We start from the raw sequence: 27,836 nt of genomic DNA on the forward strand, positions 1-27,836 counted from the left end.
ATAATTCATAGTTCAATCCATTCACTCTTTTGTGTTTAATATTCTAATGAACCAAAATAATTCATGTGCCAAATTATACCCACATGCTTTCTTGAACAATATTTTCAAGGACCAGCACATTTACATTGCTACAGCCATGCTATGCTGTTAACTTTCAGAATACAAAGTACCGGGGTAATTATTTATTCTGTTGGAGCAGTTTTGTCTCAGCACTGCAGAAGAGGAGGAAAATAATGAAGGAAGGGAAAAGGTGAGAGAGGAACAAAGATGTTTTTGCATTTCAAAATCTAATCACAGCCCATTTCCAATTTTTGGTGAGCAATGTCATTAAGCACTGATGAAAGAGGATTGTCATTCTTCTTACTCACAAAGATTATTATTAAAATGAAAAGTAGTAAAACCATAAAACCACTAAAATGAGAACACAAAAAATATGGTGGCTTGCCTTGGCTTGGCCTGCATTAAGTGGAAGAGAGCTGATAGAAATACTGTACTGCTTTGTTTAATAAAAAATGAGCGAGTTAAGCTTGTGGTGAGTACTGTAAAAATTTATTAGTGACACTTTTCCCATAACTAACCAACACTGGAATAATTGTGCTCTTCAAAACTCAGTGGTACAGAATTTACTCTATTGCAAGAACATCCAAAAACTCTGTCTGGCTTTGTGATAAATCTTTTACAATACTGTACATTGATATGGCAGAAAGAATAATTAATTTGTTCTCCGTTTATGGGACAATTAACTATAAAATTCCACTAAACTTTACTGCATTTAATGAATTAGCTTATACTACCACTTCAGTGTAGATGACGTTCAGCCTTTTCAGTTTATTTCTCGTAGCCTATTATTATTTACGGTAAAAACTAAAATATTAATCCCCAAACTTTCCCTTGTGTGTCTATGCACCCAAAAGAACATCACTGATATATTTTGATCAGTATTTGGTGATATCATATTGCCAGCAACAACCATAAACAAACCATCAACTCCTCTGTGACATCAAAATGCAACCTTACTACAGGTATTGATCACCAGGGTTCATCTCAGCTCCAGCATAATCTGTTATTAGCGGATCTGGTCACTTAACATTTCTGGTCCGCAAAAAATCGAATTCTTCAGCCAAGACACTACCACACTACTCATTGGGTGTAAATTTTAAATGTAATTTGTTTGTTCACCATCAAAGACAGAGGCAAAACTATGAAATAAAAAAAAAAGCAAAATTTTCAATCTGTCAGTGACAATAATATATACCATCATGTTCTGTAACACGGTAACTTGCCTGCTGAATATAATAATGCTCCTACAGGATAAGCATGAAATTCACTGAGTATGGATTAAAAATTCTTAAAATATATCTCTCCTTTGCGTAAAAATCATACAAAATGAGGTAAACATGGCAAAAGCTGAAAGTGCCCCTTCAGTAGAGAAGAGAGAAAATAACTCAAGAGGTACACACAACCAGTCTCTCAAGGCTGTTTACTGCATCTCTAGACCAATCCAGCAATAGCTTTACCTTCAATCATTCCCATGATTACTCTTATGATTATACATGTACAGTGGTTCGGGGCCTAAAGTGTACTACCTAAATCATTCAGAATTATTTAAAACTTTATCAATCTCACTATTCATTACCTTTACCCCCTCCCCCATAATACACAATTTAGGATTGTTGGTGCTTTGGCACTGCAATGAGTTGATGTATAATAATGAATTTACACAACATGAGATTTTTACCACAAAAGTGACAATGGGTCAAAGATGCCTAAGCCATAGGTTGCTACACCTATACTCTTTTCACAGAATATAGAATTTGTGATACCCTATGTACAACCATCTTTCTGACATGGAATAATAATAAATGTACGACTACATTTGCACATACACAACAGACTGAAATATTCATGATGTGATGAATCTGAATATGTGATGTGTTGTCTAACATAGACAAAAAACACATTTAAAGACCTAGAATAAATAGGTCTTGTGAAAATGTCAATGGTCAAAGGATTCTCTGATATCAGTAAATATTTTTGTAAGACTATCAAGACCAAGCATTATACCTTCATCAGGTCCACTGTATACTTTTGAATCACCCATGCCTTTGTGAGTGGAGTGAGCAAAATCTATGAGACGTATGTCGATCGGAGGTTTATAGTTCCTATTTCTGTATCTGCCTTTTGCTTTATATGGAGGCTCACCTTCATTTCGACTTATCTGCTCTCTGGGGGCCTTTCCTCCACCTGTAGTTGGAGCCTCACGCATATAGGCAGGATGCTTAGCCCCTAGACTCGGTGTACAGGGTTCCTTTGGAGGCCAATTATCCCGAGGTGAGTTTCCATCGTCTGCTCGAGACTCTGGCCACATCTTGACTCTGTTACTTTCAGCATCTTTGCCCTCTCTTTCTCTCTCACATTCTCGTTCCCGCTGATGTAGTTTCACATTGTATGGATCATAGCCATCATAAATAATTAATAAAGATGAGGTAAAGAATCGAACTGAATCTAGTTTAGATATAATGGCTCTTAATTCTTCTAACTTGCTAATTATTAATTCAGCTATATCTAGTCGAAGTCTGTGACCATTGTGAAGAAACTGCCATAAAGTCTCTTTAAACCCTTCCTCAGAAAGTTTCTGTCCATAATATTTATTCTTGCAATGATAGCGCTTCTTTTCCTTGCTGTAGACCTGCAAATTGAGTCAGTATTAATAACTATGTAAAACAAAAATACACACACACATAAAACAGTTACTTTTCACAGAAACAACCAATTAAAAACAATGTACAGGTTTCTCAAGGTTTAATTACACAACATATTTCAGTACCTTCTGTATACTGAAGAGGGAGGGAATCTGTGGGTGCCTAACAATAAATGACTTGGTGATGAAATAATGTGAGTCCATAATATTCTTCCCAACACCCTCCTATGTCAACTAAATGCGCACACAAGATTGGTCATGGCATTCTACTGTAGGGATCTTGGTCACTTGTGCTCAGCCTGGTTGCTTAATCACAACTTTTAAATTTATCAAATATTTATTCCATGTGCATGACATCACTTCATACATTAAACAAAAATTCCATGACAGAAAAGAATGGTCATCAAATTGTCATACTTTCTTAAATTAAAAACACCTGCTTGATGCATGTAAGTATTGAAGTACTGCTCTGTACTTTGTTACTTAGATATATTAATAGAGTCAGCATAGCTGTCAAGTCACTTAAGCTATTTACAGAAATTCCTGGGAAGAAATGGCTATCAAATTTCCATTCTTAGTCATATATAACTTTACTTTTAAGTTTAAAAGAGTAACACATGACAGGTGTGCCAGATAAATATGTTAATCTATATAGCAAGTGCTGTGCCACAATGATGCTGCCTCAAGAGATTTAATGGAAAAAATGGGCTGTTAAATAATTTTCTATTTGATCAAGAAATTTCTTTTACCTGCACCTGAGGATTACAGTATTTTACACTTGTCCTACATAAACACAAAATTAATACATTAATTAACATACAGTACAGTAATCATTATGAACTAGTGGACACACGTTTTTTTTATTAGTTCATCTACACATGTCTATCACATAGGTAACAACTGAGATAAATTCAAGTCAATCTAGAACTGGAAACTGTAGGATGAGTCGACTAAACAAACTGCTCACCACTATCAGTTGGAAGGTTTTGTACTGTATGACAGGACATAAAGTTTGACAAAGTTCAGAATCCTTAATAAAAAATTAAAAAAATAAAATATCATCTAGTCCTGTACCTCCACAATGGGACTTAGAGAGTTCCATTAAGAGTAAAACATTTGCAGCAAGTTTCATGTCAATTTGGTACTATGACCTAAGTGACAGTTTCATGCCTGGCAAGCATTATACTGTACAGTAGTACAGTAGTTTATTTATGCTATGAGATGGTCAGGTGGACCTTGGTAAGCAACTATAGTGTCATCACCATTTTATTCTAGTTATTTCATTATGCCTAGAGAGCATTAACCTTACCTAACATTACTTTATTTACAGTACAGTATTGTATATACAGTATTATGTTTATACACATAATGTATAATATACACAGAATATTGTATGTTAAATCTTGTTTACAGTTATGACAACCAGTACATGACCCCATTATAGTTTTGAGGATAATATCTTGCATTTTTTCATTTCTAGTTGTTTACCACATATATTGTAAAGCTTATTTAACCATTTCAATAGGAACTGCCTATTTAAAATATTGAAAATATTTTCCATTTGTGCTGTAGAATATTTTACATGCCTATAATTTTTTTCCTCAAACATAACATATATTAAAAAAAAAAATAGCAATCATTAAAACCTAAAAAAAATGGCAGAAAGTGTTTCTGAAACAGTGCAGACTGTGAGATGCTAACAACAGTTAAATCATTCATGGAAACTAATGTTAATGGGATCTTTAACCTAACCTGAGAAAATAACAAATATGATAGACATTTATCCATGTAGCTATTTTGATTTAATAGGAGACAAAGCTACTTTAATTAAGGACTACTGTACAGTATTCCTCTTAAGTGTTAGCATTTGTTTGCTAATGCCAAAATAATGTTCTTACAGGCTGTCCTGTTTATTCAGTTTCACTGTTTATAAATATTATACAGTATCTGTGATAAAATTTTATGCAAACTGTCTATATGGGTACCAAAAAAAAATATTTGCTTTTAAAAAAGTGGAACGACAGTACAGTATTTTTATACTGACATGAATGACCATTGTGATGTCACCATCTGCCATCAGAGTATACATACAGGGTATTGTCCAGCCATCTGTATTTTACTATATTGTGAAGCATTCCCTCAATTTCTAGCACTGTACTCAGTTAATAAACATTCCATAGTTTGTTAACAGGACTTACATCACCTCTTAGTGGCTAAAAAAAAAAAAATCTCTCTCCACCCATGTTACAGGATGTTGATGTATATTTTGGAAGAATAAGTATGATCTTGGATACTTAGGCTATGATATAGTGCACATAGGGTATGTGTTCCGACTTACATACATTTCCGACCAAAGAACGTCCTCAGGAATGGAACTTGTTCGTAACCCGGAGACCCCTTGTACAGTAAGGTTTTCCTTAAAGAGCAATGTGCACTATTGAAAAAAATTTCATTATGTGAATTCTCATACAAAAGGGCCCATTTTCCCATAGGATCTAATGTTAAAAGATGAGATGAATTCCACCCCATAACCACAGGGTATAAACATAGATATGCTCCAGCTCAAATATTGTTGACCCTGTGATCAGTCACTGGCATGATATGTGCACTTAAACACCACTAAATTGCAATATATCCTTTTGAAAAAAATAGGCATCACAAAAGATGAGAAAACTGCAATACCCCATACACCAACTGTTGGAACTTAGAGGGATTTTACTAAATGCAGTGATCCACTTACTTTAATTAATTTTCAAAAGGTTTCTGAATACAGTACAGTATTAGAGAGACCTGCATACCCAGTAATCTGACTACAGGGACTTTGTTTTTTCAGCATCTACACTTGGGGTGGGAGGGATATATTAAAAGTCAAGTGATTGGTTGATACCCCCAGCAGGGTCCAGGGGCAGTGGTACCATTGAAGGTTAAAATCATTATTCCAGAGACATTGGTAAGATTTCATTTTGGTATATGTACAATGACATAAAAACATCATGTTTCATACAGTAATTAAAGATTATTGTATATTAAAAAAAGAAGGAAGGGAGACTTCGTTTTGGGGCATATACTGTATATAATATAATATACTGTATTTATAAAAACTCCTGGACATAGTATCACATAATAGATACCTGCATGCCCGCTAATCTGACTCCTAATGTGATCGTTGTTGTGTTAGCAGCCTTAGCAGTCTGACTCTTGCGCTTGCTCTCGGGGGCATCATCCCCGTATTGTCTGGTTCCCATCTTCAGGTCTAGTACACATGGATACCGGAATTTGAAGGTCAGGTTCTCTAGCATTATGCATTCTGGAAAGTAAAAAATACATTAGTTTTGGAGGATAATTTTCTCAATTATGAAAAGCATCTTTAAGGAAACATTTGGCCAATTTGCTCAATCTTTATTTACATAATACAGTAATTGCTTAAGTACTAATTTAAAGCTACATGGAAAATTATGGCAGTTCTATCATATAAACAAGATAAGTGATCAGCAAATTGATCATTATCTTAAGACCAGATGAAGCTCATATACTGTATAGTGAGTTCATGCTGAAATATCTTTTTCTGGCAGAGCCCGAAGTTAGGCAACCTTTATAATACAGTAAAGGAGCTGTGAGCCCTTATTTGGCCCCTAGTGTCAGCCAGGGTTGATCTGCTTATTACTGTCTAACTGATCACTCTCTTTTTCCCCTTCAACAGCCAGCCTCCAATGAGGTGACACAAGTGTCCTTCCTGGAAGGGATGGAGGAATGAAGGGTGGAAGTCTGCTTTCAGTCAGTATCTAACCAATCAGTATCCACCACACCATGGTGCTCACTCCATCCTCTGTGATGCCAGGCAAATCTGGATTTGCATAGTGGAAACATATTAGTTCCAGATGACTAGAGAAGAGTTCCAAGGGAGGTTGAAGGGTATCTGAGTCACCATGCTATATGCTCCACCAGAAATCAGGTAGCTCCTGTAATCCAAAGCAAGATAAAGCGAAGGAAAGAAGGAATGCTACCATATACTATTTTGATATAGGTCCTCCATCACTTTATGTCAACCTTCAGCCTCTAATGCCTGGTAATGCTTAATGTTTGACACACTTCTCCATACCAGTGTACTACATGTGGTATAGAATTTGTATAAGAACTACGATAGAAGGATGGAGTGCAGGCTCAGGAATACATGCATGTGAGGAGAACAGCGATGAAATAAATTGGAAATAGTTGCCATCGTACGGCATGTTTGGTTTACCTTTTTGAGCTTCAGATAACATTACAAAAGATATGTATAACATGAGTGACCAAGCATTGGTCATGAGCTGTTTTCAAGTAGACTTATCACAAACTTATCTCACTGGTACTGTATTCATAGAGTTGAATAATTCAACTAAAAATCACAAATTAAAGACGTCTTTTTTGACTATTTTAAGACTTTTCCTGTTCAAATGTAGGGTAATTGGAACTAAAGTAAAAATACACCTACACTCTTAAGAATATTCTACATGATATACTTAGTACATAATCCTATAAGATTAACTGGTTGGTGTCTTGCTGGGTAATAATGATCATCTGTACTTGAAGGAGCAGCAGTGCCTTGTTAATGCAAGTTATACTCTTAGTGTTCACTGCTGATATACCCTCTTAATATGGATAATCAATATCTTTACTTCACATTGACACATAATTAATCACTAAAGCATATGAAAATAATATAAATGCAACTAATTTTCAGACTTTTGTACCAAACATGTAGTATGCTTCAACTAAAAAAAAAATATTCTGAAATATCTGTCAGATATCATCTTGACTCACCAACAACATTAGATGGATCAGATTTTTGTTTTAGCTTGTGGAGGGTTGTCTGATGGCACTGCTGAAGCCAAGGGTTATGTGTCTCTGGGTGTGTGAGGGATGAAAGCGACTCATTTCTTGCTGATGTGGTGTTGGCTGTGCTAGAAGGGCTTGAGGGGCTTTGTGGACTGGAAAGGGGTTCTTCCTCCTCCCCTTCACTTTCCAATTCCACACTACTTGAACTTACTCGACGTAGATACCTGTGAAACGTTGAACAATTCAATTTGAATAAATTATCTATGAACAAAGATTTTTGCATTTCTTCACATGGTAACTGTGAAATGTATGGCAAGCACACAGATTGTCTTGGCCTTCAAACAATGAATTTCAAAAAAAGGAAAGTCACTCAACTCTAAGCAAAATCTCCCAGGCCCACAAAGTTGTATTTCACCAAGAATATGTTTTCTTCTAAAATTAAATCGGATCACCTTGAAGGGCAGTCCATAAAAAAAAAATTCATATACTACTTCAAACAGCTGAAGAGATAAATCTTATACACATACAGACCCCAACGAAAATATACGTCAGTGACTCTGATAAATTTGTACACAGCTACATCACACATAATTAAATTCAGTAAGATACAGTTAACCCTCACTTTACGCGGTTAATGTAACCCGGAGGGTACCGCGGAAAGCGAGAAACGCGTAAAGTGAATAACATAACATATGGGATTAATTGAAATGGAGTCCAGGCCGATCTCCAAACTCCACTTTTTGACGACACATAACTATGTTGTAGTAAAAATAACATCTTAATTTTATGATGGTACATGCACACAATTAATACTTAAGAGAAATAGAGAAATAGAGTCGCCAAGTTAATGTCCATTCAAATAATTGGCTCAACTCCCTCCCCCTCTTCTCACACTACACTGCTGGCTCTTCCCTCTCTGAGAAATTTTGGGGGGAAAACCAGGTATAGTAATAAATAATACCTCAAACTAAAGTTAGGATAATATAATTGACATTGCTGGATTCCTTGTAAGACCAGGAATATTTTGAATATAAATGTCATATATTTTTCACAAAAGATAACATATTTACTCAGATTAAACATTACATCTAAAATTTGTATGTCTAATGCAAAATCTATGATGTTTATATTCAAAATGATCATCAAATTGTAAGAATTCCAGCAATGTAAATTATATTCTGGCCGGGTAATTTGTATGAATTTTATGAGCTAAAACAAATATCTTCAGTTAATAAAAAAAAAAATATTCTTCACGACACTATCTGTCAATCAAAGTACCCCACCTTGCCTCCCCCCTCTTCCAACCGCGCGGTCAGTCCCAACCCTCCCCCCCACCCCCCACCAATCCTCCCTTCAAGAGAAAGAGTGGGTGAAAAAAATAAATTTTAACATTTTGTATTAAATAATACCTCAGATTAAAGTTAGGATAATATAATTGACATTGCTGGATTCCTTGTAAGACCAGGAATATTTTGAATATAAACGTCATATATTTTGTACAAAAGATAACATACTTACTCAGAGTGAACATTTTATCTAAAAATTTTATGTCTAATGCAAAATATATGATGTTTATATTCAAAATGATCATCAAATTGTAAGAATTCCAGCAATGTAAATTATATTCTGGCCGGATAATTTGTATGAATTTTATGAGCTAAAATAAAAATCTTCAGTTAATAAAAAAAAAAATATTCTTCAGACGGTAACAGATGGTCGGTCGCCGGTCCCTCCCTCCCCCCCACCAACGTCCCTACTAGATAAATGTGTGGGAATACCAGACTGTTTACCTTTTTAGTAATAAATAATAAATCAGACTAAAGTTAGGATAATATAATTGACATTGCTGGATTCCTTGTAAGACCAGGAATATTTTGAATATAAATATCATATATTTTGCACAAAAGATAACATATTTACTCAAGAGTAAACATTATATCTAAAATTTGTATGTCTAATGCAAAATCTATGATGTTTATATTCAAAATGATCATCAAATTGTAAGAATTCCAGCAATGTAAATTATATTCTGGCCGGATAATTTGTATGAATTTTATGAGCTAAATAAAAAAATTATACTTCACCCGTGTAAAGGGGTACACCCACTGCGGAATGTGAGCATCCTGGGTTCTGGCAGGGCACAGCGTAAACGTAGAAACGCGGAATGTGGGACCGCGTAAAGTGAGGGTTGACTGTATGTAAATGGTAGGGACAATATTGTTTACACATTACAATTTAAAATAAATTTGATAAATATAGTATGTTTACAGTATACAGTAGAGGACCTATAAAAAGTTTATTACCCAACAATTAAGCTTTGCTAATCACAGATGGAGTTATTTTTTCCTTTAGCATAGTAATGTAGTAGTATAATAATTCAGTTTAGCAACAGTGCAGATGCAGGACTTCAGCAGACATAATCCACACCAGGACTGCAGTTACTTGAATCCTCTCAGGTGTCTGATGATTATATACAAACACACAGACAAGTACAATAACCTCTGCATAAGGGCCAGTCTGAAAATGTAAGTACAGTTCTGTACTGAATATCAAAATTGGAGAAGCAATCCCCACCCACCTCAGAACTCATTTTGTAAGACTTACACAGGGATAATATTCTCATGCCTGCTTTTTGCACAAGTAACTGGTCAAAGCCTTGTTCTCTATAATATCTAAAGACATGTTAATTTAAATCCAATACACTAACCTTATTTTTCGCACCCTAAGGTTGAGGCAAAAATGTGTAATGATGATTAGTTGAATTTGAGTTGAAGACTTGCTCTAACCTTAGCATGTCTATTATTTTAAGTTTCCTGAGAACCAAGTACAATACCATCACTATAAACCAATGCTAGAACACTTAATTGTCACAAACCACAAATGAAAAGTAAATACAGTACAATAGTACAATGTGTACACAGAGGATTGAGGAGTATTGGGCCACCATGGTTGACAGGGTCCCACACTCAGTCCCACACTTCAGTGTTTCTGAGATGCTTCCTATTAAAACTATTCACAAGAACCACCACTGGAAAACAATGTTAGAGCAAAACCATAAATAAAAAGTTAAAAGTAAAATCTCTGACAAAAATTCCCTGAATATTTGTCCAGGGGTTAAAATAATCATATGTTCAGAAAAATTATAAGTAAGAGATGGAATGGTAAACTGTAGCACAGTACAGTACATGAAAATGAGTCTACAGTAACAAGTACAACAACAATAATCAATCTACCGAAATTTGGGCATAAATTACGATCCTGTTCGTCCCGTCCTACACCCAACATGTCCTCAGCAAACCCACCAAACTGCACTACAGTATTTAATCTAGGCTAATATAACCTAAACAATAACAGATAATACAGAAGATCATATACACCTAAACCCCGACTTACGACGGGGTTAGGGACCCAAATCCAGGTCGTAAGTCCGATATGGTCGTAAGTCCGATATAGATAAAAAAATAAAAAAATAAATAAAAAAATTTTCAAAAAAAAAAAATTCAAAATTTTTTTTTTTTCAAATTTTTTTTAAAAATCTACAATGAAATACAGTACACTAAACGTAAAAAATAATGAGGAATGGATACAGTACAGTAAAAGTAATAAATAATGAGGAATGGATACAGTGTGACTGAGCACTTACCTTAAATGTAGTCAGCTGAATGCACACAGAGCCCCCATAATTTTCTATTTACAGGATACATGGAGACTATATTAATTGGAAGAAGCAGAAGAGGAGACAGGGCTGGGTGGGTCATCAATGTCGCTTCCTTCAGACAGGTTTATGTACTGTGGTAACTTGCTGGTTGAAGGTATTGGATCATCTTGAGGGAGTGAAGAGGCAGCACTGGTGGGGCGTGAGGAGCCAGTACTGGGGGACTTCTTGAAATAGGTGTCCAATTTAGACTGCACAGTTTTCTTTTTCTTTTCATTATAAATTTCTCTGTAGCAAGCAAGTGAATCTTGGATCATTCTGTCAACTTTGGCATAACGCTCATAATTTTGATCCATGTCATCAAACATTTGCATTGCTTTATTAATTGTAGCAAATGCCTCTGCCATATGTTTCACTGAAAACTTTTTGGGGGGTGCAGGCTCTTCTTCTACATTTTGTCTCTCTTCTTCCTCTGCAACTTTCTGTGCATCTAGTTCAATAAGATCCTCGTTACTGAGCTCTTCTGCTACACTTTCAACCAACTGTCCAACATCTTCAGTATCAATTTCTAACTCCAGCTGTTTACCTAACTCCACTATCTTGTTACTAATATCCAAAATAACTTCACTTTCATTAAATCCTTTGAAACTGTTCACATATCTTTTCAGGATTTTCTTCCATATTCCATTCATGCAATGTTTTGTAACCTGATCCCATGCTGCACTAATGTTCTTTATACATGACAAAATGTTGTACTCCTTCCAAAACTGTCTGAGCGTTTTCTCACCTTCAGTAGCAGCAACAGCCTGAGCGAAGGTCGTGCGTAAATAATACGCTTTAAAGGCAGAAATAGCACCTTGATCCATGGGTTGGATGATAGAGGTAGTGTTAGGTGGCATGTACACTACCTTAACATCAGGGTGCATGTCGTCCAGGTGTGGTGGGTGTCCCGGAGCATTATCCAAAATCAGTAAAATCTTGAATGGAATCCTTTGTTGCAGACAATACTCCTTGGCTCGTGGAATGAAACAAGTCATGAACCAATCCTCAAATAGTACTAGGGTCATCCAGGCTTTCTTGTTACTGCGATAAAACACTGGCAGTGTGTGCTTGCTGACATGTTTAAAAGCCCTGGGGTTCTCTGAATGATAGATCATGAAGGGCTTTAGCTTGAAACCAGCAACATTCCCCCCCAACAGAAGTGTAATTCTGTCCTTGAATGCCTTGAATCCGGGCATTTTTTTTGCCTCTTTGTGGATGTATGTCCGGTCAGGCATGCGTTTTCACAATAATCCAGTCTCATCCACATTGAATATTTGCTCTGGCAAATAATTCCCTTCCACAATCACATCATCTAACTCCTCCTTAAAAGCTTCGGCAGCACCAACATCGGCACTAGCTGCCTCTCCACTCACCTTAACACTGTGTAGACTGTAGCGTTTTTTAAATCTATCAAACCACCCTTGACTTCCTGTAAAGGTTTGATCACATTCATCTCCTGCCTGCTCCTTCAGGCTTTGGAACAGGCTTCTTGCTTTAGCCTGTATGGTTAGAACACTTAAGGGTACACGCTTCTGCATCTGGTCTTCTATCCATATCACCAATAATTTTTCCATATCGTGGATAGGACCTTGTCTTTTCTTTGTTATTATAGTTCCCTTTATAGGTGTTGTTCCTTTCACTACTTCACGAATACGTTCCTTGTCCTTCAGAATAGTGGATATAGTCGAGTGTGAGAAACCTAGGTCGCGTGAGATCGTTGCTACTGTTTTTCCATTCTCATACTGTGTTATTATCTTCAGTTTCATCTCAAAAGTAATTGCCTGTCTCCTTTTCCTTGGAGTACCACCAGCACTCTCACTTTTACGCTTTCCAGTCATTATAAAGTCAATTAAATACAATAATAACGAAAGTTCACAGCGCGATCAGTATAGGATACGATAGCCAAACACAAACAAAGCGCTCCACTGAGTGAGTGCAGCCACGAGGCGACCCAAGCCATCCCTCCCTCTCGCCCGGGACGGAAACGTTTCGGTATAGAAAATGCGCGTGTCATTTGAAAAAATTTTTGGTCACTGCGGTCGCAGTCGTATGTCCCGTATGGACGTACGGTCAAAGCAGGTCGTAAGTACCATTGGACGTAAGTCCGTATAGTCGTAAGTCGGGGTTTAGGTGTAATAGTGTGGCATCAGAATATAATAATAATTTACCTGTCACACTTAATCCAACTTTTGTATATAAAGTAAGCACAGGTTAAAAGGGAAGGACTACTCAGCTAACTGTTGTTTCAAGGTGCTGCCATTAGGCCTTGTACACTCAAAGGTATGGATGTCGTTGGTTGTTAATATGGTTTGGCTCTCCATGTGTCAACCTGCTTTTAAAGTGGAAGAAAGTCACATATTGAAAGCAGGCAATATACTCACACACTCCCATGTAGTTTGTTTCTCACATTATCAAGCATGTTTTTATCCTTATTCAATGCTCATTTCCAAACATTTAAGGAATGCATGCACTTACTTCTTTGCATTTCTAACATATAATATTCAAATAATCAGCCATTTTTTCTCTCTTCATCTGTTAGTTCACTCACTTTCATGTTTTCTTAAAATCACCCATTTCAATAGTTGTTATTTCTTCTCAATATTCATTTCCCTAAATTTAACCTCTCCAAACTTGTATACTATACTCACTTTCTTCACTTTCAGCATACTTTGCAAAGTTTCTGTCTCCACTGTCAGCTTATCAGACACATATCAATCTTCCATCTTTGCTGAAAACAATAATTAGCTATTATCTGCTATTCAAACTTTCAACTGTTCTTAAATTTTTCACCTGATGATCATCTAAGATTAGCATGCCCTACACTCAGGTCCCTTCACAGTTATTACACTTTCCTTTTACTACAGAAGCTGCTCCATCCTTCCCTTTCATATTTATTTACCTTGTCCAATACATTTCCTCATGGAGAGTTTGGAATCTAAATTTTCTGACCATTATAACCTTCTCATTTAACTCTTTACCATCCACTACATACTTTGAGCAACAATTTTATCATTCATTTCTTTCATCAAGACATTCTATTATAGACTAATATTATTAATTGCCCTTAAGTCTTATGAAAAACCACCCATCATTCTGAAAGGCTTTGGTAAATGTGACTCATAATGAAATGAACTCAAAGAGTCTGAAAAATCTCCCATTTCATAGAATATCATCTGAAAGAAATGGATACTGATGAACAATTAATATTCTAGAATGACAAGTACTTGTCAATAACCTAGGAGACCATCTACATACTATGAAGATGAGTGTTGTCCTGCTTTACTAACCTTCCCTGAATACCACAGAGCACGAAATAGGCCTGAAGACAGCCAATGATATACGGGTTATTTTTTGCTTTATGAGTAATGCCAAAGGTTGTGCAAAATCTTGGTAACTTAGAACATAGTAAATAGATCTAAGTTATCTGTAAATTGCCAATGTACACTTTTCTTTTTTGGTACCTGAAAGAAACGACGAATCCATATGGAAATACTGTATAAGAAGATTTGTTTTTAATATAAATCACTTCCCTTTATTAGCATTCACTTTCCTTCTTAGACACAGTAGCATAAATGAAAAAAAAAAGAAAAAACGTCGAAAGATTTTCATTTACAATACCACATTGAGCTAGTTCCCGCACTGCAACCCCCCCCCCCAAAAAAAAGAGTACGCAAAGTACGAGTAAGAAACAGCTTAAAGAAAACATTACTGATAATGTAACAGGAGAAACTGAAAAATGCAAAATACCTTACTGTACAGTATAAAATTTTTTTACTTTAATAATACCTGTATTTCAATTGTTACTCTGTTAGCCTCACAACTATAACCAACCAATTGTTTGAGTAGTATTGCTAAAGCCAAGCAATGCAAAGACTATTTTTTTCATTATTCATGCGTGACCGGGAGCATTACAGTACCTGGTGCAACTTACATTGATACTGTACATGCAAAATTTTGATTCAGCATTGTGAATGGTGTCTAGCAAAATAGCTGAAGTGCATTGTTGAACGAATACAGTATGACTACACGAGGTAAAGTGAAAGAAGAATGAAAAAAGAAAAAAGATTGGCATTAAGAGAAGGAAGGGAAAAGTATTGATGATCTGAGAAGAGAAGAGAGTAAAACAAAATTGTTTATAAGACAAGCCAGTGCTGCTACATACAGAAAAGGAATATGCATGCCTGACTAAAGGGGTTTAATGAATGAGGTGAGCAATTAAGATACAGGACATGAAAGTTATGGCAAAAAGCAGGTGTGATCAATTGGGTAAATGCACAAGTATGATTGAAAGCAATTTTTTATGGTTGTTTAACACAGGAAAATAGTTCCAAATATAGCTGGCTCCCAATTATTGTGTGGAAAACAAATATAAATTTTTACACAGAAAATATATTACATTGGAAGCATAATGTGTTGTTTAATGGTAGACCCTGCTGCCATATGGCATCACGAAAATTGTGACTAAGTTCCAGGTTGCTGATCTGAATTTCTGCCTCATTTACACACAATTGCAGGTCTCAATTGTTTCTCTTACTACAGTATTGACAACACAACATACATACTGTATACCCTATAGAGTTTCTCACAATTGATATTTTTTTTTCTTTTTTGTATTTATTTATGGTTCTTTATTATTATTATTATTATATTTTTTGTAATGTGTATTTATTTTATTAATTATTATTATTATTGTATTATTATTATAATTTTGTCCCCCAGACCCTGATGTGGGTCAGTGACCTGTGCCCGGGTGGGCTAATCCCTGTAAAATTTAAAAGTCTGATAAAAGATTTTACTCTTTTTGGGTATTTTAAGTAAAGTTTGCTCATTAGGAATACAATGGCTTTTTAAATTAGCTGGCATGAATGAGGGTCATCAAAATACCTTTCACTTTAAATGATACCTAGCATCAATGGGGGTTATCCTAAATCAAATCTAATATCAGATTCTTAGGGCTGATTTAATTATGAATGTTATATTAAAAAAATCTGTATCATACATATGATGTCTGATAAATCTATTTCTGCACAAGTATAGGCCCTCAAATCTGGGACCCTTAGGGCTAAAACAAAACCGGTGTTGAGGATTTCCAGTTTCCTGGGTCCCACAATAAGTCATCCATGTTAACGCATGCCTAGATCAGGTTTTGCTTCCACACACACAAACTCAGTTGAACGTTTGTTTTATTTCTTCAATAACAAAATAAAGAAACCATCATAACCTAACGCAGGAAGAAATTTCCGTTTTTTGAGAATCTTCAGTTTTCTGAAATCTAATTTTGATGGTCTGTACCAGTATAACATAAGGCTTAAAAAGAAAGTTCTTTTCAAAACATACAAAAAATAACTGGGTGTTACATGTATCTGGGAAGCTTTCACATTCTCAATCATTCTAGAATTATGCTTCCAAGAATACTTCAAGAAATTTGAGCCACCCTGCTTTGATCACAGCCAAGTACAAATTAGATACAGTGAGTTCTGCTACAACGCGTGTTTTGACAACGCGAATTGGCTCTAACGCGATTTATGAATAGAGGAACGATATTTGTATAACACGAACGCTTGTTTGCTGTAACGCGATTTTTGCTTCCTATTTCTCCAATTTTGTGGTATTAACTGTGAATATGGTAAAGAAGAATATCTCCAAGAAGAGTTCTGGTGATCGCATTCCCGGTGATGATCGTAAAAGAAAGGCTATAACCCTTGAAGAGAAGCTCGATGTTATCTACCTCAAAATCACCTTTCTCCCCCATCAAGTTATATTCATATTTTTTCAAGGTAAAGTGTTACATTTACTGTATGATTTCATTATTAGATATGAATGTAACATTTATTTAGACTGTGCTATCCTTTGTGTTAGGCTAACTACTAAATTTTTTTCGATTTCGAGTAATCTGCACCTAACCCTATTTTCTCCATAAGCCCTGTTATTTCTATTACGCGAATCTCTATAACACGATGTTTTACAAGAACACATCTGTCGCATTATAGCAGAACTGACTGTACTGTACATATTGTATAGCTATAAGTTTTAAAATATTAGGAGTTCATCCCAAGAATCAGAGAGGCAGGCCATTTTGGCCCAACATACCTTTCAATGTGTCAAGGTACCAAGGCCAACTGAACGGTAACAATGACCAAAACAGAATGTACAACTGTTTGTTATTTCAACTCTTGATGGGAATACTTTTTTACTCCTTAAATTAACACGAGAATTCGTTGAATTTTATCAATGTGGACCACAAATGTACTCTGCGGGAGCACCGCAATTGCTACTGTAAATATCAGAGCAAAATGTACTGTATTAAATCTTGAAATTGACATTAAAATCACTTCCTTCATGGAGATAAGAATATCACAATAATTCATGGAGGCCAAACATTTACTTTTTTTTTTTTACAGTAATACAATATCTAAACCATATACTGAAGCCCCTTTCTAGTTTCTGACTCAGTAAACTTTAGCTGATTATGATTTTTTCTTAACATCTGAATATTAAATGATTAAAGTATCTTGAAAATCTTACTTTCCTCAGAGGTACTAACATAAAGAAAGACCGACCTGTTATAATGACTACTATACATTATACTGTATATAAATTGCATGTGTATGTGATACAGTACACATAAAATAATACTGCACTGCCCATACAAAATCAATACTCCCGATATCAGAAACACCAATACAGTGAGTTCTGCTATAACGCGTGTTTTGATAACGCGAATTTGCTCTAACGCGATTTATGAATTAGGAACGATATTTGTATAACGCGAACGCTTGTTTGCTATAACGTGATTTTTGCTTACTATTTCTCCAATTTTGTGGTACAGTGGGGTATGCTATAACGAATCTAATTGGTTCTAGAACCTTGTTCGTTATAGCATTCGTTCGTTATAGGATTAATCCGTTCCAGGCCCCCAAATACAACAACTTAACACTGAAAAATATAATATAAAATTGTAAAAATTGTAAAAAAGTGCATAAATATGCATCTAAACCCCTGAAATAAAGAATATCATTAATATTTGTAATAAAAAAACAATAAATTAGAAAAAAAAAAATTAAATAATGTTCGTTGTAGGAGTTTCGTTCGTTATAGCATTCTCAATTTTATAGGTAAAACCGTTCGTTATAGGAATATTCGTAGTAGGATCCGTTCGTTATAGCATACCCCACTGTATTAACTGTGAATATAGTAAAGAAGAATATCAACAAGAAGCGTTCTGGTGATAGAATTCCCGGTGATGATCGTAAAAGAAAGGATATAACACTTGAAGAGAAGCTCGATTTTATCAACCTCAAAATCACCCTTCTCCCCCATCAAGTAAAGTGTTACATTTACTGTATAATTTCATTATTAGATATGAATGTAACATTTATTTAGACTGTGCTATCCTTTGTGTTAGGCTAACTAAATTTTTTCGATTTCGAGTAATCTGCACCTAACCCTATTTTCTCCATAAGCCCTGTTATTTCTATTACGCGATTTTCTATAACACGATATTTTACAAGAACACAATTATCGCGTTATAGCAGAACTACCTGTATACAGGTACAGTACTGTATATCATATGCAAGTATCACTATCAGCAGGAAATTTCATAAAATTACCTAAAATACTGTATAGCTTCATTACTCAAAACCTTGAAAGCTGTATGAAATTGTGACCAATACCTCATATATTATGTCCCAATCATATTACAACACCTTCTTTCTTCATACCAACATAATGCCAGTGATTTTCTACTTTCAGACCAGGCCAAGTTTGAATGCTACTACCAACCCATATATGTTATCTATATAAGGGGTTTGGGCATTATGTAACAGCTTGGAGACTAAACACATTCTTAATCCAGATAATCAATGACCCTACCAGTATACTGTTGTACTACCTCTAGAAAACCACGCTCAAGACATCAACTGGTGGCTTACCAATTGCATACATGCCAGTTACTTGTGGCTTTAAGATTTCTGACAGGCAGCTCATTTCCTAGCACTTTTTATCAATATATTCTGGGTTTTCCTAATTGTTAATGTACGAGGCCCAGAGAAGATGTGAACAGGCTGGGGATCATGTGACCAATAGTTTATGTACAGTACTGCAAATTATAAAACAAAAAGCACAAACTAAGCAAAATATGAGTAATCATATGAATAAAGATATATTTAGAAATTAAAATGTTAATAATGTTCCTATTGTCAGAAATTTATTATTTTTTTTAGAGACCCAAGATGAAAGACCTAATGTATCATCTGAATCAATCAATTTGGCCAGTACAAAATCAGATCCCTGACTACTAAAATAAACTTAGTTACCCCTGTACCCCATAACACACACATTCTTTTAATAATTGTCATACTAAATGCTCATTTAGTCTTTAATATGTCTCATCAAAATACTACCCATGTTGATGTACCCCAAGTTACTGACCCATGTTGATGTGCCCCTAGTTACTGACCCATGTTGATGTACCCATAGGTGTTGATCTGTACTACCACAATTCTTGGTGGTAACTTATGTTGATGTTCCCCTTTGTTGACACATGCTGGTAAGGAATGGCGAAGCTCTTGGTCGTAAAATCCATGCTTTAACAATCAATGATCTTACCCATGCTTGAGTGCCCTCTGGTTGCTCTTGAGGGATGGCATCTGTTCATTTGGTAATGCAGCGAGTGAGAGTCCGTCCCCAACTTCCTGAAGGACCACCTGGAGTGTGCCATGAAATTCTGGGGTGTACTTCTTCATTTCTTGCGGCAGAGTCCGGTAAAAGCGATACTCTCGACCGATGAGTGGTTTGCAGACCGTCACATCATCCAAAACAAACATGGACGAGTGGCCGCTCACTTGGTGTACCAGCGGCTCTAGCTGTAAAAATTATACACATTACAATATGGTTTCACCTACACATTATTTCTTGAGTGACAGTTTCATTTCCCATCATCTTTACTCCCTTCACATTTTTCATATTTTGCATCTTCCTGAAATTTTTTAATTCATTTATTGAATAACAATTCCTTTATATGTACTACAATATTTTAGGGGTCAAAATCTACAAAAATAACATTATTAGTTAAAGAGTTACAATTACTAAATTTTAATTTTTTAATCTTTAACTGCACTTTCTTGTATTTTTTCTTTTTTTACATTTGTCACTTGTCTACTTCTTGCCTCAAGTGCCTCAGATACTGTACTTAATGAAGTACTGTATCTTCATCCTCACAGCTGTTGTAAATCAAGCTTCTATTACAAAAATTTTGCAGTGTTCCCAAAGTTGATGTGCCAAACATTAATGAAAAAAGAAAGGATACAAGCATAAAAAATATATGTTAGCCTTCAAAAAGTAGTTAGTATTTATGTGTGATTCTATTATACAGCAAATACAGTAACAGACAGCCTTTGGGTCTTACATGGCATCTCACCTGTATGAGGTCATCTTTGTCACTGTCATGGTTCATGGTCCCCAGGGTCATCTATGTGGGCTCTTTGTCTTGCTCACACCTCTGGAAATTTAAATCCACATATGTAGAAGAATTAATTGCTACTGCATACCATGATGATGCCAAACACAAAATGCTAAGTATAGATGAATTAATTATTTGTTAATTTGGTAATACAAAATTGGTACAGTATTTCTATTATATTTAGAACATGCATTCATAAGGCAGATGTTTGTAAGTTGGGGGCTCCCTATATTAAAACTGTCTTATACAGTAGAAGTCCAAAAATCCGGACTGCTTGGGGATTGGGTCGGTCCGGATTTTCGGATTTTCCGGATTCTCAGGCAGTACTTTTAAAATTCAAATTTAAGGAGAAATAAAGAAGAGATGAACAGGTACATTTTGATAGTTTAATCATTAGCAAATATAGCATGCTTCATTTATCAAAACGAGCAGTTTTAAAGAAAAAGCTGAGAATTCTAGAATTTTATTCTTTGCCTTTTTTATATCATAAATTGTAGACTTTCCAATGTCGTATGTTTCCATTAGAACAGTATTGCTCACACCACGTTCTAGTTTCTTAATTATTTCAAGTTTGTCTCATTTTCAACGTGTTCTTCTTTCTCTTCACACAACGAAGTTTATCTACTTTAGAAGCCATTATTATGGGCTTGTACAGTATTCTGTAAATGGAAAGAGTAGGACTCAAAATTACATACGTCGTCACAGTTTGATTGCTCATTTTAAAGTGGCGACCGCGTGGTCGCTTGTTGTCGCTGTGCAGCTATGGCGCTCGCGCATGTGCACATACACACAAAAGCCAGCTAAATTTATAAAAAAAAAAAAAAAAAGTTTGGGTTTTCGAAAAGTCTGGATTCTCGGGTGGTCCGGATTTCTGGACTTTTACTGTAGTAGTGTGTGTGCATAATCATCATGTCAAAGAATGTCTGGCCAAAACAGTCATCTGCTGTTGACTGGGGCTCTGGATTCCAATAGCTGAATTATGTACTAGAGGTTTCCAGGATAACACCAGAAATGTATGGCAAGAGACTTGGGTGTCCTCCCAACTTATTAATGACAAAGGGACGTCTCATAAGAGGTTATATATCTGCAATCTCGGAGATATCATAGTACCCTAAATTGCGATAGGGTTGCGTTCCTGAAAACCCTAAAGTAAATAAAATTAACGTAAATCACGAGACTTTTAACATAGGTTCCAATGGTATATGTTTTGGGCCTGTCTAACACAGACATGTAACACAGAAGAAAAAATGATCCTACAATAATTAAATAAATGGAAACAAATTAAACAACACTCACCATATTAATAATAATAAGCCTGGTTGTCATCACATCAACAGAATGCTTGCTATTCATTTTGAAAGTTACAGACTTACAATGATCACTTCACAGTCATCAAAACAGAGCAAAAGCTGAACGATAATGTTTTCCTCTCACCAATAACGTCAAAGTATAACAGAGATAACAAGGTTATACAACGATTAATAATGATAACGTTTGTTTCCTAAGTGAGGGCAGATGTGATAATGTTCAAAGAAAGTGCGGGGCTGTAGTTTGCACGGTGGCCATGAGGCAGTTTCTGCACCTATTGGTGCTTCCACAGTGTCTACATTCAGCATCAGCAAGTTTAGCCTAACGATAACTATCGGCAATGTGGATTTTGCCTTACATACCGGGTAAATTGCAAGAGGGTGTTAAAACTTAATTAACATAAATGCGGATTATCGTAAAACAGATGATCGTAAATTGGGGGATATGTACCTGTACCACCATCACCTCCTTCTAGTTGGCTTTGGATTATTAGAACTGTACAGCTTTAAGAGAATTACCAAGAATGGAACTCATCCTGAAATCTTTTTTCTAACAGACCCCAGCAGCCAAGTGGCTTGGGTACCCTTCCTCCTCTTTTGGTTACTACTGTATCTTAATCACCTGGAAATTAATTCAATTTGACAGAATGATCAGCCATAAAGATCACAGACACTATACACTGGCATATATGGTGCGAACTGGACAGAATGAACTCAATTAAGACCTCCTAGCCTTTAGGGGACAGCTGTTGAAGGACACGGTATGATGGGGGAGTGAAGAGTAGAGTACGTACTGTATATCCAAACACATTAACATATCAACTTTGAATGACATTATGAACTGATACTGTTTTTAAATACTGAATCCACCCCAGGCTTCCAACCAGAAAAGACCTGTATTACAAAAAACAACTAAAGTAATTATGGCTGTACCAAAAAGTGTTTTCAGGATCAATCCTACATTTAAGGTTTTGTCCGTTCACTTCACATGGATTACACCATGGATTGCTCAACATCACCAATTTCATGAATAATGAAATCAAATTTACAGTAACGTACAGGTACAACAGTTTATCATAAGCTCACTGGTATCCTTGTGCTGGTACAGGCATCCCTTGAGTTATGAAAGGGTTACTTTTCTGAAAAATTTTCCACAACTTGAAAACTACTTTTCCATTCCCTTCTATTATACAATTGGAGATTTGTTCCTACAGATAGAATTCTCTCCCCCCAAACATACTAAAATAACTTGAGATTCAATTAATTAAAGAGATCATTTTTCATGTAATGTGCTGTAAACAACACCCAGGGCTGCAGGTGTTACATGAACAATCCAGGACACTTCGGACTCAGACATTATAAGTTTTATAAATTTACAAAATTTCCGACTTTTTTTACCTTATCACCTAAACGTACAATTTAAAATTAAGTATCCTGTACAGTACTGTACAGTACAGTGGTCCCTTGGTTAACGAACGGTTCGATTAACGAATTAGCTCTCATAATGATTTTCAGTTCAATTAACAAACAAATCTTCGATTAGCGAAATCCTTACAACACATTTTGTTGTGCGCATCAGCTGATCAGCTAGTCCGCCAATACAGTAATCAGCTTAATGTTTCATTCATTTCCAGTGGAGTAGATATCAATAAGGTTGTGCTCTTTAATATTTTTGCACTTTTCATATCAAAATTATTAGTCATTTTAAAATTTAGTTAACATATTGATAATATATGCAGTACAGGAAACTAGTTTTTTGTGCGCCCATCAGCCGCTTGACTCACCCGCCAAAGCGTCTTTGTTTAACTTTGTTTACAGTGGAGGAAACATCGTGTTTGTTGTTCTCTTGAATACAGAGAATTTTTACGTTTTACATTAAAATTATTGGTCATTCTGAAATTCAGTTCACATATTGATAGCATATTGTGCAGTGCAGTGTTGATTTAAATAAAATAATCTTTAATTACAACTAGTGAACTTTAAATTTTATTGGTGAAATTACTGCATCAAGCATGGGTCCAACATTCTACATACACACCTCAAAGTAAGTGTACTGTACTGCATTTTGTTTATACTTTGTATGTACTTTTCTGTGAGTTGGAACCAATTACAGTGGGGTATGCTATAACGAACGGATCCTACTACGAATATTCCTATAACGAACGGTTTTACCTATAAAATTGAGAATGCTATAACGAATGAAACTCCTACAACGAACATTATTTAATTATTTTTTTTTGCTAATTTATTGTTTTTTTATTACAAGTATTAATGATATTCTTTATTTCAGGGGTTTAGATGCATATTTATGCACTTTTTTACAATTTTATATTATATTTTTCAGTGTTAAGTGGTTGTATTTGGGGGCCTGGAACGGATTAATCCTATAACGAACGAATGCTATAACGAACAAGGTTCTAGAACCAATTAGATTCGGTTAATGAACGACTCTGTGGAACGAATTGTGTTCGTTAACCGAGGGACCACTGTATTTGAAATAAATAAGTAACTAAATAAAGGCTTGATAGGCATTATAATTGTTATACCTGTATAGCAATACTGTATAAAGGTGTTGGTGACACAGCAGTAATATGCATATCTCTCACAAGTGTGTCTTGGGTTCAATCCCCATGTAACCCTACCAAACAATGTAGGTTTTCTCCAAGTAATTCAATTTCCTCATGTACTAACACTGGATACAAAAAGTCATGACAAAGTAACAAAAAACACAAGACTGTTCAATAGGCTAATAAACTGATAAATGGTGAAATGATTAATAGGTCAAATTTTCTTCCAGTTCCTGTTTTTAAATCAGCCTTTATTCACATCAAGACTCATACTTCTACTGTAACTAAATATGTACTGTAAAGGTTAAAAAGACAATTGCCATTTCACTTCATAAATTTTTTGTGATGGACAACACATAAAATGTTAATCTATTACTCTTAGGTTATTTTTCTAATTACATTGGTTCATGTGTGTGTTGTAATTAATGCTGTAGTTGTGCATCCTCCCAAGGTTGGTATTGTCGACAAAACTGTACAATAATGCTCACGTACTCATATGAAGATCTGGTAAAGGTTAATAAGAAGGTCACCACTGTATTTCCTGGTACAGTATTTTTAATTGGATCCCCAATGATTCAGTACATCTATCTAATTCTGGTGAATTGAGTAAAAAAAAAAAAAAATATATACTATATATTTTTATAATTCACACACTTAAAGTCTCATTTCTGTATGATGGCCTCCGAGGCTAAAAGGCTATAAGATGATGCAAATTAAATAAAGTGGAGGTGTAGTTAATTCTGATTGGTTCATATACAGTACTTTAAGAAAAGGTTAATCTCCCCAACAGTACACCAACTTTGTCATAAACAGGCAGGTCCACCTGTTTCAATTGGAATTAAAGATGTTACAATTGTAAGATTCATAGTAATTTTCTTCTTTGCTCTCCAATCAATTTTCAGTTATAGTATACCGTGTGAATTAACACAAATCATGTGAGGATTCCTCTTATTAAATTCTATCAGGATGAATCCCTCTCCTGAACCAATGACTTGATATCAAAAAAATTTTGTTTTCATTTCACATAAGCATTTTTCTTTACTCTTCCATCAATTGTGCATTTTATATACTGTATTAGAAAAAAATTTATTAAAGAAAGATAATTGAATATTAATAAATTCTATCATCTACATGCATTATTTGGAACCCAAGTACAGTACTGTACTTCTAAATTATTCATTGTACACCTGATTTATGCCCGAGTACAACTATATAAGAGAAGCGATGGTTAACTTGTTTAACTGAAAAGTTGGACAAAGCCAGATCGACTTATGTAACTGTACAACCACATATACAACATAACACAGAATTCCAAAACTCAGCTGCAGATTTTTGTGATTTGTATAGTTTACAGAATGTGTACAATATACAGTATGAGCATATCATTAAAATTCTATAAATTGCATAACTATCATGTATAATTTAACATGATACATGTAAAGATCAGGAGCACAACAACACTATCCGGAAGCAGATTCAGTTTATGTAATATTTCCTTCTTGAACGTTGCTGTCCTGATCTGATGTTGGAACTACAAATTTACGATTTTTGCTTTGCAGAAAGTATGCATCAGCTGCTATGTGCACACAGGTGAACTGAATGAAACTATATCAACGAACTAAGTTTGAAGGAACAGATTAATGTTTGGCAATGTTCAGTGGTTCATTCCTGATGAAATTTGCCAAAGTATACATAATGGTTTATAATCATGATTTTCCATATAGGAGTGTGTTTTTATTCATAGTACAAACATCTTAAACCTAACAATGTTTACACTTATGGTACTTATAAAGTTTTTCTTACCTCACGAAAATACCAAAAAGTTCACAAGAAATATATTTCCCTTTATCTTAGTTTTATGAATTTTTTCTCCTGAATACAAACCAAAAGCCAAACTTCGATGTTAAAATTGCGCCTTCACAAGATAATAATAAACGATAATTGCATTATTTTAAGTTAGGTTAGGTTAAGTCTGGTAGATTATATTGATTCACTTTGTTAATGAATAATCCTGAATTTTGCAACTGAGACTTCCCAGTTGTAAACAATGAGCAACAGCGGCTTAAATGTCTTGAGCATACACGCGTGTTGATGAGGGAAAAAAGTCTTGAAATTAAATTATATTAAGGTAAACGTTTTCCTCGGGCACTTTTTGTCACTTTCATGAGGTAAGAAAGCATTTATCTTCTATAGTGTAATTATATAGGACTAACCCGCAGGCGAAATTGGTTGAAAGCAACTATAAAAATGCCGGGTTTTCATTGTTATATTATATTGGACACTGTTGAAGTTTGTGGAAATGTGTTAAAAAGTGGATATTTTTAAAATAAAAGCTACTTAACATTTGTGGCTATGAAGAACAGACCTAACCAACCAAACCAAACAGACCTACCTAACCTTACCTAACTTCCCCGGTATATTAAACAGAAAGAACTTTGTATGATATGGTGAAATTCGAGGAATTTCTGGACTTGAGATGATACGGCCACATCGGCCCTATGCAGCCCGGCGGGTTAGTCCTATATATTAACCGTACTTTTAAAAGGGTCAAACCACAAAGCATTTTATCTGAGCCTAAACTTAATAATCAGCGGTTCATTTCTCCTAAGGATGGCCATAGAGTGCAGTGGAATAATTGGAAAAAGTAATTGCACTCACCTAGGCTTTAGTTACTTCCATAGTTGAAATAAAAACACACCTACTGAAAGTGTGGTCCTATACCAATTATAAACTAGTGAAACAAAACTTGGAATTCTTTAAAATATGTTAATGCAATAATCTTTGACATCATGTTTTCTAAATTACCAAATTATAAAATTAACACTTTTCAAAAAAAAAAAAAAACTATGCAAGTACATCTATTTTTCCTTTCAATTTTAATGGTTTTCTATCAAATCAGCCACATAACTGAACTACCTTGGTTCAAACTATGCTGTTAATGGTATATGGGCTATTTGATTACTGAATAAATAAATTCAACACGAAAAGTAGGGGTGTTGGCAGTCAATGTTTAGGGTGACAAGATAGTCACCCCTTCTGCGCAACGCTCTCAGTCTCGCCGGGGGGTTCATACACACAATTTTTCACTTAATACTTCTGCGTACTTCAAGTGAATGAATCAAAACGCTATACTTCACAAGGACATACCTAAGACAAAATATCAAACCTTAAGAACGTAGAGAATCTTGGAACTTTCCTAGCATTCTCTGGTGAATATGGCGGTCTTGTTAACCAATCAGGAGAGAGCACAGACATTTTCAGTTAGATAACTATAAAGTTCCTTTAAATT

General features: G+C 35.1%; 1 protein-coding gene across 4 annotated transcripts; it reads right to left on the reverse strand.

Moving 5' to 3' along the window:
- Nucleotides 1–268: 268 nt before the first annotated feature.
- Nucleotides 269–27,792, reverse strand: LOC121861693 (inositol hexakisphosphate kinase 3-like). 4 transcript variants are annotated; one of them, XM_042359607.1, is made up of 6 exons: nucleotides 27,714–27,792; nucleotides 20,632–20,712; nucleotides 19,821–20,077; nucleotides 7,502–7,740; nucleotides 5,833–6,008; nucleotides 269–2,689 (listed from the first exon to the last, which is right to left on the reverse strand). In XM_042359607.1, the coding sequence occupies exons 2-6, from the start codon at nucleotides 20,680–20,682 to the stop codon at nucleotides 1,997–1,999; spliced, it is 1,416 nt and encodes a 471-aa protein (XP_042215541.1). In that variant the 5' UTR covers nucleotides 20,683–20,712; nucleotides 27,714–27,792; the 3' UTR covers nucleotides 269–1,996. The 4 variants fall into 4 exon arrangements, with proteins under 4 accessions (XP_042215541.1, XP_042215524.1, XP_042215551.1 ...); XM_042359590.1 differs by having other exon boundaries at nucleotides 20,620–20,712; XM_042359617.1 differs by having other exon boundaries at nucleotides 27,695–27,779.
- Between the last annotated feature and the right edge of the window lie 44 nt (nucleotides 27,793–27,836).

This window comes from Homarus americanus, unplaced genomic scaffold (genome assembly GCF_018991925.1).
Source record: "Homarus americanus isolate GMGI-L3 unplaced genomic scaffold, GMGI_Hamer_2.0 scaffold40248, whole genome shotgun sequence".
NCBI classification, from domain to species: Eukaryota; Metazoa; Arthropoda; class Malacostraca; order Decapoda; family Nephropidae; genus Homarus; species Homarus americanus.

What these genes read in the sequence shown, in the direction of transcription:
- LOC121861693 (XM_042359590.1), bottom strand. Translation starts at nt 20,682, where the DNA reads ATGACCCTGGGGACCATGAACCATGACAGTGACAAAGATGACCTCATA. An exon ending in CAGAGGGCACTCAAGCATGG is followed by an intron (nt 7,741 to 19,820) that starts GTAAGATCATTG and finishes AACGTTTCACAG; the next exon opens with GTATCTACGTCGAGTAAGTT. An exon ending in TCAGATTAGCGGGCATGCAG is followed by an intron (nt 2,690 to 5,832) that starts GTATCTATTATG and finishes CTCAATTTGCAG; the next exon opens with GTCTACAGCAAGGAAAAGAA.